The following is a 12,386-nucleotide window of genomic DNA, read 5'->3' on the forward strand; positions in this document are numbered from 1 at the left end:
ATGTATGTATGTATGTATGTATGTATGTGTGTGTGTGTGTGTGTGTGAGAGAAAGGGTGTGGTTCATGTGGGGCAACACACTGTTCATCATTCCACTCTAATAAACCTGGAGACTGGATGTGGTTTAGTGGCTGGCTGAGGAAACACAGGTTGTTTTTCTGGTGATGACTCGGGCTTACTCTCTTTAGTAACACAGTGGCTATGGCAGCCTTGCCTAGGGGTTATTACCACAGGGTGAGAGTTGTATTTGCTGTACTTAAGCGCTATAGTCAAGCACAGCACGAGAATTCTAAGATGATTCTCAGTATAGTACAGTGTCTCTGATGTGGTTACCTGAACACTGTGGTTGGCCACGCTGGTGGCCCTCTTGTTACGCCTGGCCGCCCTCAGAACCTCTCCCAGCAGCAGGGCCACACGACGCTCCATCTTGGCCTGGAAGGTCCGCCCGTCCACCCCCTGGTCCAGGACACCCAGCATCACTGGACAGGAAACAGATGGTTATGATATCACACAGGACAGGCAATACAGAGCCAACACATTGCCTATCACACAGCCAGAACATAGGCCCTGAATGTGTATCCATCCTCTAGCTGCAGTTGAGATTTAGATTGGGTGGAATACTTAAAGTCAGATGTGTTGACAAGGGGAAGCATACCTGTTCTAACCCAAGACGAGCGAAGCAACTGGGTGGTGTTCAACTCTGGGTAGTGAAAAGCTATTGGGAAAAGAAGAGAGGGAAATAAGGAAAGTACAGACAACCTAAAAATATTCCTATTGAGGTATAAAATAGGTCCTTAGAAGGTAAAGCAGATTGATTAATAGAATGCAATCAATTAGAATAAATGTATTTCCCCCAAGGCAACATCCCAGTAGGGGTGCTTGGCATAAAATCTCAATCCATTAGACAGTTGGCATAAAATCCCAATCCATTAGACAGTATGGTAATGGACTCACGTTCGGCGATCTGCAGCACGGGAAAGCCCAGGTAGTAGCTAAACTCCACCATGTTGAGCAGCCTCAGGTGGTTGCTGACCTCCGACCCCTTCAGGTAGCCGACGGCATCGCGCACCGCGAAGGTCACGTCCACTGGCTCCCTCTGCTGACTCCTGGGCTGATTCATGGTGATGTTCACAATCTAGGAAAATATTTAATACGTACATACAGGACTCTATTTTAACAAACATAACGCAATGGTAAATCTAAGCGCTTGCGGAAGCACTACACGTTGGGGTGTGTGTCATAAATATTTTTTCTATTTTCACAACCAGAATTATGGGCACAGTAGCTGGCGGTGGCGCGAAAGGGCTGGGTTTTGATGAATTAACAAGTTGAGGGTGTGTCGAGGCTTGACCCCTCACTGGCCAATCAGAATGTATCCCATTGGCTAAATATGTGGTTGCTTCAAGTTGTGTATTTACAGTATTTTATGTATTGCATTGTCATCAACTCCAATTTGAATGTTAGTCCGTTATAGCTTAGTTTAGTAAATAGCGTACAGAAACAAAATAAAATGTAAGCCTATCCCATATTGGATAAATATGTTGAACATGTTTTTGAACAGTAACTGCACGGCTTCAATATGGAAATATATTTTTAGCACTTTTGCAAGATTGTGTATATTTTGTATTGTTTGAAAATACATACAAACAAGATGATTGATGGGAAAAGTATCGTCCAACCCATCGGGTATCTCACTGCACTCTCAAATGCCATGTCTTCAAATATGCAGACAGACTGATTAAAAATACATTTACATTGTAAAACTTCTGACAGCCAACTTTCCAACTCCACCCATAATCCCTGGACTCCATAGCATTCCCAGAAGGCATGGACCATTGAGTCATTGCTAGTTTCACACACTATGCTAGAATCTGCTAACGTTGCTCTTTCACAGCGATTTTAACAAACCATTCTGTATGGACCTCGCTGAAACAGGAAAGGTCCACCCCCAAAGTGTTACTACAAAGTTGGAAGCACAGAATCATCTAGAATGTCATTGTATGCTGTACCGTTAATATTTCCCTTCACTGGAACTAAGGAACCATGAAAAACAGCCCCAGAACATTATTCCTCCTCCACCAAACTTTACAGTTGACACTATGCATTCCTGTAGGTAGTTTTCTCCTGGCATCCGCCAAATCCAGATTCTCTGTCAGACTGCTAGATGGTGAAGTGTGATTCATCACTCCAGAGAACGCGTTTCCACTGCTCCTGAGTCCAAGCTTTACACCACTCCAGCCGACGCTTGGCATTACGCATGGTGATCTTAGGCTTGTCTGTGGCTGCTTGGCCATGGAAACCGATTTCATGAAGCTCCAGACGAACAGTTATTGTGCCGACATTGTGTTCGTGGGCTCCCGAGTGGTGCAGCGGTCTAAGGCATTGCATCTCTGTGCTAGAGGTGTCACTACAGACCCTGGTTCGATTCCAGGCTGTATCACAACCGGGTGATTGTGGGTCCCTTAGGGTGGCGCACAATTGGCCCAGCGTTGTCAGGTTAGGGTTTGGCCGGGGTAGGCCGTCATTGTAAATAAGAATTTGTTCTTAACTGACTTGCCAAGTTAAATAAAAAATTCCAGAGGCCGTTTAGAACTTGGTTGTGAGTGTTTTTAAGCGCTACGCGCTTGTGTGGCCTACCACTTCCCGGCTGAGACGTTGTTGCTCCTAGACATTTCCACTTCACAATAACAGCACCTACAGTTGACCGGGGCAGCTTTAGCAGGGCAGATATTTTACCAACTGACTTGTTGGAAAGGTGGCATCCTATGACGGTGCCACGTTGAAAGTCACTGAGGTCTTCAGTAGGGCCATTCTACTGCCAATGATTTGAAGGAGTGTCTACATATTTTTGTATATAATGTATGTTCCAATGTCAATATCAGTTATTTTTAAGTCTTAATTCCAATAGATAATAGGTTGTCAGTTGGATAGGCTCTCTGCAAGGTTTTGTTTATCTTACCTAACATATGAAAATCATTTTCTGACTCAAATTAGGATTCCCTCAAGATTGCTTTTATGTCCAAAATATTTAAAATCGAAATTTCGTGATATTAAACTTTTAAGTTGCATGTATTTGAAAATATCTACATATGTCAGTCCAAAATGGCTTTTTAATTCTGTCATGGAAATACATTTACTTCCTATTACCAAGTAATTTATAGTTTCTATGCCCATAGTTTTCCATGTGGACCAATTTAAAATCGGGGAGTTCTGAAAAGCTATCCAAGGATTGTTCCATACTGTTTTTAGGGAGTGGCGGGTTGATACAATTCCCAGTCTGGAAGGTTAAAACCACTCTCAGACTTAGGAAGATGTTCTATGAGTTTTATTTGCCCATATAAAGTCTGTTATGCGCAAGTATACTTTTTTAAAGAATGTCTTCAGTGGGGTAACTGCCTCGCAAAGCTGCCGGCTCAGACGGCATCCCTAGACGCTTCCTCAGAGCATGCGCAGACCAGCTGCGTGGTGTGTTTACAGACATATTCAATCTCTCCCTATCCCAGTCTGCTGTCCCCACAAGCTTCAAGATGTCCACCATTGTTCATGTACCCAAGAAGGCAAAGGTAACTGAACTACATGTCTATTGCCCCACAGCACTCACTTCTGTCATCATGAAGTGCATTGAGAGGCTAGTCAAGGATCATATCACCTCTACCTTACCTGTCACCCTAGACCCACTTCAATTTGCTTACCGCCCCAATAGATCCACACTCAATGCAATTGCCATAACACTGCACACTGCCCTATCCCATCTGGACAAGAGGAATACCTATGTAAGAATGCTGTTCATTGACTATAGCTCCACCATGGTACCCTCCAAGCTCATCATTAAGCTTGAGGCCCTGGGTCTCAACCCCACCCTGTGCAATTGGGTCCTGGACTTCCTGACGGGCCGCCCCCAGGTGGTGAACGTAGGAAACAACATCTCCACTTTGCTGATCCTCAACACTGGGGCCCCACAAGGGTGCGGGCTCAGCCCCCTCCTGTACTCCCTGTTCAGCCATGACTGCGTGACCATGCACGGCTCCAACTCAATCATCAAGTTTGCAGACGACACAACAGTAGTAGGCTTGATTACCAACAACAACGAGACAGTCTACAGGGAGGAGGTGAGGGCACTCGGAGTGTGGTGTCAGCAAAACAACGTCAACAAAACAAAGGAGATGATCGTAGACTTCAGGAAACAGCAGAGGGAGCACCCCCCTATCCACATCGACGGGACAGCAGTGGAGAAGGTGGAAAACGTTCCCCAGCATACACATCATGGACAAACTGTGCCTCTCAACCTCAGGAGGCTGAAGAAATTTGGCTTGTCACCTAAAACCCTCACAATCTTTTACAGATGCACAATTGAGAGCAGGCTGCATCATCGCCTGGTACGGCAACTGCACAACACCGCATCACCTGGGGAAAACTACCTGCCCTCCAGGACACCTACAGCACACAATGTCACAGGAATGCCAAAAAGATCATCAAAGACAACAACCACCCGAGCCACTGCCTGTTCACCCCGCTACCATCCAGAAAGCGAGGTCAGTACAGGTGCATCAAAGCTGGTCCATCAGACTGTTAAACAGCCATCACTAACACAGAGAGGCTGCTGACTACATACAGACTTGCGTTGTCACTTATTGAGCATCCTAAGTATTTTATATTTTTTGTGGTCCACTTAAAGGATCGCTGTATATCATGAGTCATTATTTTTTCTATTGCCATTATTTCATTTTTTTACACGTTAATTTCAGATCCTGAGATTTTTGAATATATAATAGATATATTTTTAGCGAGGGGGGCATTGAGTTTTCAATATTGGTCAAGTATATCAGGAGATCATCTGCAATAAGTTTAGTTTATATTCATGTTTACCAATACTGATACCGTGTTACATTTGGGTCCTGTCTAATTATTTTTGCAAGCTGTTCAATTGACTGTGCAAACAGAAGTGGGAGAGAGAGCATCCCTGTCTTGTGCCCCTTTATAAAGCAATTTCAATGCTCTAACCGCTAGTGGAATATCCACTCACCGTTACTGCTCCCAAATATATATAGCTACAGCCTACCATCGCCGCTGATATGGCCAATAGTGACTTTGCCAAGTGAAAGGTAAACAAACAAACTGATTCAGCCCACGGACAGCGATCTGAATTCCCGTGATATAACAATTAGGTCCAACAGAGAAAAGTGGAAGACACATTTTTTTTGAATAAATCATAAATGAAAAACAATAAGCAGTCTTTTTAATTAACTTCATGTTCTTAAACAGGCTTCCTACAGACACTGAAACCTTTCATTCAACGGGCATCGCAAATAATAAGTCCAAATGTTTCACAGAAGCTAGACAAAGATGTCCAATATACATTTGAAAAAGGGAAACGTCTGTTGATTGTTTTGCTACTTGTGATATTTTAATAAAACATTGGTGATGTACATAAGGCTACTGTGTGTGCCTCTGCTGGCAAAATCAATGCCATAGCCAATTGCGTTCCCGCTAAGACCAGCTTTGGTCAGTCTTAAATATTCCTAGTTGCATTTACTGAAATTGGCATATTGGCGTATGTTTTTTAGGACATACCTCCAATATTTCCACCCCTCCAATCTCAGAGCAAGCGAGCTGATAGAAATAGAGCCCACAATGTCTTTGAGCTGGTAATGGATTTCAAAAGTTCAGTAAATGGTCAAAAGAGACGGCACAACAAACCCTGTCACCAATAAAACCACATGTGAGCATACAGTGTGATGCAGCAGAAGAGCTTGGGCCAAATTGATTTAATTTCATTTGTGGAATTGAAATAGAAAGGGAATTGAAAATTAAATGAACTGCCATAAGTTAAATGGCCTTTTCCACATATGAATGTAATGCCCAGTATAATCCCTTCATTGACTGAGTATGAAATCTATGTCTGAAAACTCTCCATATCCTTCTCGCTTGCTATGTTCAAGAACGTCAAACATGAACAGACAAAAAGCACTTTCTCAACTTAATTAGTGGAAAACCTCTGCAAGAACCTGAATCAATAAACCTATGCTGATAATTTTGGTCTTGAATGAGTGACCACTGATCTAAACAGACTTGCATGCTGAGACCAGCACTTAGGTTGTATTACCGCAGCACGCACAATTACACAAACCGCACATTTCAGCCATTACTCCCTGTCACTCCCCAAGCCTCAACAATTACAATTAAGTCAAGCAGATCCTGCTTCTTTTCTCTCCCAAATCCAAAGCAAGCCACTACTGCTGCTGCATTCACACACAGTAACCCAATTCGTTTCGAACTTTCCTGGCCTCAGCCAACCGACTCTCTTGAGGAGCTTTTCTTTCTTTCCACTTCCCCATTTATTTCAGCAGACGCTGCTCTTAGAGAGTTCTAGCAGGGAGAGCACAGTGACACGGCCAGTGATTTTTTAGTAATAATAAATGTGTGAGCTAAGTGCTTCTGACATAAATGGGTTGTGATTAGGGGTGATTTCAGATGATCATCGCAAGTGGGGGTGTAATCCAAGGAAGGAGTAAGTGACTGGTAATGAAAACAGAGCATTAGGAGAAGCTCTATTTTAGTTGACTGGAGTGCTACAGTGTTTTCAGTAGGTCTCCACTTACGTGCACAGTGAAGTTGGTGGACTCCTGTGCGCGTCGGCGCACTTCGGCGTATGCCATGGTAAGGCCTTTCTCAATGCGCTCGCTGAAATTGCAGACTCGCACGTCGACGTGGCTGGGCACAAACTGCAGCACTGGACAGGGAAACAGAAGGGCAAGTCTAAACATTCAAACACATTCTGCACAGTGCAGAAAACCCAAACAAAAACTGGCATACCATTCTACTGGGGATGCACTATTAAAATCTCTATTTCAGAAGTGGCTTGTATAGTTCCACACAGAACAGTGCTCTTACCTGAGTGGACTTGGTACTGGTGGTCTGGTACCTTCCAGTAATGTGAGATGGGCTGGAAGCGTCGGCCTGACTGGCGCAGGGCGTTGATGACAGATATGGCTGTGAACACCACGGGACCCGACACTGCCCGGAACACAAAGTCTGGAGGGCTCTTAGCAACCTTTACCAAGACACAGAAAATACATAATTATAACTTCTCTTCATTGCAAATAATAGTTACTTATCTAGTTTAGTTTAGATGGGCTGTATTTGAAGTCTTTCAATTCAAATAAGAACAACCCTTGAATGAGTATGTGTCCAAACCTTTGACTGGTACAGAAATAGTTTAGTGCTTAAAATAAGTGTTTGTTTAAAAAAAAATCCTGATCTTTCTTATATCTCTCAGATATAGGACAGACACTGCTGAACAAACTTCCTTGAAATGTATTGGTGACTATCTGTTGTTCCATGTAGGGAATCTGTTATTCAATGCGTTTCTATTGGCTAATAGCAGTAATGCCAAAATCAATGTTTCACCCAATAATATTTTAATAAAAAAATTCTAAATCAAATAGCTAAATATTCCTTGGTATTACTATCTTAAAATAATTCCATATGTTATCTTAGCACCCCCTTCTTAGACAGAGCTTAGACTCTAAAGGGTTAAAACTCAGAGCATGTTGCACAACAGCTGTTCAGAGGTTTTTTTAGGGAGTAAGCTATGTAATGAAAAGCTAACAGTGTCAGCACTTAGAGGTTAGCCCTAGTTGTCATGTCAGACTGAGTCTATGGAATCATTTATGTATAGCCTAGCTTAACTTTAACTGTCACGTTCTGACCATAGTTCTGTTATTTTATTCTTTGTTTTAGTATGGTCAGGGCGTGAGTTGGGGTGGGCAGTCTATGTTTGTTTTTCTATGTTGGTTCTTGTGTTGGGTTTCACTTGGGTTTCACTTTTGGTTTGTGGGTGTTTGTTTCCGTGTGAGTGTTTGGGCCACACGGTACTGTTTCGGTTTTGTAAATTCACGTTGTCATTTATTGTTTAGTGTTCTGAGTTTTAATTAAATATCATCATGAACACTATCCACGCTGCGCTTTGGTCTGATCCTTACTCCTCATCAGACGAAGAGGAGGAAATCCATACATTAACTCTATAAAGACTAAAGAAAAAGGCTGCTGTTATTTCTATCCATTACATTAATTATTGAAGTTAAGTTTAAAATCCCAATAAAAGGTGCCCATGGTGCCCCAATCATAATGTACCTGCAGTTCAATTGACTTATTGAATTCAGTCTTCAGTATGTCTCGGATTTGGGATTTGGCATATCCAACAGTGGCTCCAAGTGGAAAACCTGCAGAGGGTGGAAGCACATCTCATCTCTATCATGTCTCATTGAGAACATCTTGATATAGATTAATTAAGTGTACAATATTTTCAAAACATTAAATCACAAACCATGATTTTCATATGAAAAGTGAAAGAATAACACTTCAGAGTTGATAATTATATCTTCGTAGCATTGATCAAGTTGACAACCCACACAATGTTCCTGTCATTAAAAAAGTATCAACACGACAAAAAGATTATTCAACTTACCGACTTTAACAAAGTACACAGGCTTGGAGACATTACAGAGGTACTGGCGGCCAATGGTTGTAGGCGGGCTTTTTGTGGTTGTTATGTTTAAGGGGGTGGTGGTGGTAGTGGTGGTGGCCAGAGCAGTGGTTGTAGAGGCCTTAGTGGTGATGGTGGTGGTAGTAGTAGTGGTGGTGGCAGGATCAGTTGTGGAGGGGGTGTCTACGGTGCTAAGTGTACTCTGGCTGACGTTTGTCACTGCTGTGACAGGACTATCCGTATCAATACCTTGGTCAGCCATGACTGACACCGGGGGAAATGTGGTGGCATTTGTAGCTCGCTCTGTGGGGCCTGAGGTGACATCGGGGGGTAATTCTGTTTGACCAGGCACTGGGGTGAAGGCGACAGAGGTGGTCAACACAGGAGTGACGAGAGAGGTGCTGAGGAGGGCCGTCTCTGTGGCGGTGGGGGACACATACCACTGGATGTCTGTCTCAGAGCCCTTAGCACTAGGCTGCACAGACACTAATACAGAGCTGCTGTCCAGTCCGACACTGGAGGTGGCCACAGGGCTAATCCATTCCCCGGAGGACACCTGACCAGTGACACCCCACAGGGAGGATGACAGGTCCATGGAGGGGGTTGGCGCTAATGAAGGCTCCAGGAACGGCACTGAGAAATTCAGAGAAGTCATCTCCGTGGCGTCTGCTGTGGTCGTATTGAGAGGCTCTGAGCCAGATATATCAGAGGACTCTTTAATCCAGGTAGTGTTGTCAGAAGGCTGGACCTCCACTCCATAGGATGCTGTGAGCATGTGGCTGGGGTCCTCAGTGAACGTGCTGGTGGCCATGATGTGGATGGTGCTGATGGACATCAGGGAGAAATGTCTGGAGGTGGTGGTCACATTGGTGCCTCTGTGTTCTTCAGAGTCATCCTTGGTCAGCTGGATGGTGTAGTACTCCAGGCTGTTCATGTCTGGTAGGAGAAGGTCTGTTGGTTCAACAGTAAAGTTATCTGTCCAGTCTACGCCTGAACCTTCTGGTAGACTACCTTGAGGTGTTGGTGTTGAGGCTAGCATTGAGTGACTGGGATATGGATGGATAGAGGGAGGAACAGATGTGGGGGCCACACTTCTAACACCAGAGCTGAGATCTGTTGTAGTGAGACTAAGTGAAGACGTCACGTGACGCATCGAGGAGAAGGACACGCCAACCCTGGAGGGGAAGGAGGTGTCGTAGCGTTCCGCATTGGAGTCCTCCAGGTCGTACATGTCCGTGGGAAGGTTGGTGACCAGGGAGAAGTCGTCGTCCTCCGAGCCCATATAGGACACGGTCTCCGGGTGGTCTCCGGAGCCCCAGTCCACCTCCATGGTGTTGGTGGGGAAGAAGTCCTCAGTAGGGACCATGGTGGGCTCGGCTGAGGAGGACGTGGTCTGTGGGCTCAGGAAAGGCACATAGCTGGGAGCCAGCTGCATTTCAGGCGATGGCTTCAGGAGCATGTAAATACCTTGGGCAGCATCATCCTTCTGCATGAGCTCACTGCTGGGACGCAGGTGATCCAGATCGATTAATCTACTGGAGGGCTCAAGAGGCAGTTTGTGATCCAGCGAGAGATCGCCTAAACTCTGGGAAACATCTGGATTAGGTCTAGACTCTGGGCTGGCTTGGTCTGACAGGGCTGCTACATCTACCAGATTGTAAACAGGCAGTCTAGGCAGGTTGAGGGGACCAACCGGAAGTGATGTCATAAGTGCAGGAGTTCTCTGTTTTGATGGGTCTTGCTGGTTGCTGGGGGGTAATAATGGAGGTTCATCTGAAGCTCTTTCATTAGAGTTTGGGACAATAAACTGTGGAGACGTAGTCCCACTGGTGGCTGTAGAGAAGTTCAAGGGTGTTGTGGATATGTTGGACTGTGGTCTGAGAAGCTTCTGGTGTGGTACTGTAACAAGGGTTGAAGAGGTAGCTGCCATGGTTGAGATAGGCCCAGAGAGCTTAATGTCCCTTGAGAGTCGGGCTGGGCCTTCAGGGTGTTTCTGAGGGACAATCGCAGGCTCCGAAGAGCTAAAAGGGGGAGTGGACAGGGGGTCACTAGACCTAGAAGGTGATTCAAGTGGTAGGGGACCAGGTGAACGGAGAGCTATAGTTGTAGTGTCATCTAGGTGCTCAGAGGCATCAGTGTGTGAAACTAATAAGGCTGAGGGTGATTCAGTCCAGCTTGGTACTTCTTCCTGAAACTCTTCCAACATGGTGGGATCCAACGAAGGCCAGTCTACTGAAAAAGACAACAACATATCAAACATGAACTAAGACGGCACTGAAATATTTGATCATCATTGTGACACCTAGAGTACTGTGGAAAATAGCCTGCTCTTCAAATGGACTAAGAAAGAAATATGATCTCATTGACGATTTGTTATTGCTGTTATTATATGGTGAACCTTTTTTTAGTTCATTTTCTTGCTTAGTGAGTTCTGACAACAACCTTGGAAATGACCAAGAAGGAAGCCATCCATCACTCTTCAAAGAACAAAGTCGGCTATAAATGTTGAATGATCAAATCAAACGACACTGTAAGGTTGTATTCGGCGCATGTGACAAATCCAATTTGATTTGATTAATAGGATAGGTCTCAAATACGTTCTATCAGGCTCTTTAGCCTTTAGAGTAGCAGCCCACTGGGCAAAAACTGGTGGAATCAACATTGTTTCAACGTATTGTGACGTGCAATCTACACAGAAAACACATTCCATTTGATAAATTCATCAATGTAAACTGTTGTTTTGAGGGTCAAATTTACACCACAGAATTATGTCATCATGGTAACCAAATTTCAACATAGACAAACCGTGTATGAAATATGTTGAATTTGTACTTTTAAACTTATATCCACTATCAGAAAAAAAACTACAGGCTGGGCAGCACCTCCTACTGGATAATTGATCTGTCTACAGCTACCCTTTGGTCTCCCATCCAAGGTTTAAACCAAGCCCAGACCTGCTTAGCTATGATATTTGTCACTGACTATTACCAATGTGCTTTCGCAAAGGCTCCACTTAAACTAAATCAATTCACTGTTGCTATTGAATACATTCCAAAAGGTAGGTTTAACAGCGCAAATGAAATGTGAACATATATTATCAATCATCAATGATGCTATTTAGGCCTATGTAGCATTTGCAAAGTCATCAACAGTAATTGTTTGAATTCAACAAAAAATAAACGCACAATTCAACAAAATATGACTAGGTTAATATGCCTGAGGATTTCAAGCTCTGGTTGATTTTTAATCCATCATATCATTTGTTAACTTGTACACAAGTTAATACACTAGTTATTGAATTTCAAAAGTGACATTGCATTGTCTTTGGTTGTCAACACAACCAAATATAAACATTTTAAGGAGATGTATCTTCTGCTTGGATAGTTCCATCTGTGTCACTGACTGTTGGATTCACATCTTCATCTCAACCAAAAATCTAAGTTAAAGAATAGGAATAAATAAAAATCATATTTGATTTAGTCCTATTCTATAACTTAGAATTTTGGTTGAGATGGATATGTGAATCCAACATATCAATTATGAATCGCCTGAAAATCTAGCCTTCTCAAAGTAGGCCACGTGCAAAAAGACACCAACCAACATTACAATTCCACTTATAGGCTGTGACATTGTGTTTGTGTACTTCTACGATCACTACAGTGCCTAGTCTAACTAATGCAGTACCATTTGCCAAAGTGGCTGTAAAATGTATTTTGAATAACGAAACAGACACAGTCAGTGTTCAGTGAACGGATGCAGCCACAAAGTGGACCACAGAAATGACATAAATGTAATCCCCAGAAACATCATGGAACCGCTTTAGCCTAAGCAGTAACAAATGGGTTACACAGGGCACATTTTGCACTTAAAGTTCAAACAAAGGTTTGTTCTGGGTAATGTT

The 12,386-nt window shown here is 43.6% G+C and overlaps 1 protein-coding gene across 1 annotated transcript in view; it reads right to left on the reverse strand.

Moving 5' to 3' along the window:
• LOC115134077 (UPF0606 protein KIAA1549-like) overlaps positions 1-12,386 on the reverse strand; it is a 77,313-nt gene that overhangs the window by 40,227 nt on the left and 24,700 nt on the right. Inside the window, exons 3-9 of the mRNA XM_065022436.1 lie at positions 8,468-10,717; positions 8,134-8,222; positions 6,892-7,051; positions 6,600-6,730; positions 955-1,135; positions 656-715; positions 334-479 (exon numbers count right to left, since the gene is read on the reverse strand). Coding sequence (XP_064878508.1) covers positions 334-479; positions 656-715; positions 955-1,135; positions 6,600-6,730; positions 6,892-7,051; positions 8,134-8,222; positions 8,468-10,717 — 3,017 coding nt within the window. The remainder of the gene's footprint in view (positions 1-333; positions 480-655; positions 716-954; positions 1,136-6,599; positions 6,731-6,891; positions 7,052-8,133; positions 8,223-8,467; positions 10,718-12,386) is intronic.

Source organism: Oncorhynchus nerka, linkage group LG9a, assembly GCF_034236695.1.
Source record: "Oncorhynchus nerka isolate Pitt River linkage group LG9a, Oner_Uvic_2.0, whole genome shotgun sequence".
Lineage (NCBI taxonomy): Eukaryota > Metazoa > Chordata > Actinopteri > Salmoniformes > Salmonidae > Oncorhynchus > Oncorhynchus nerka.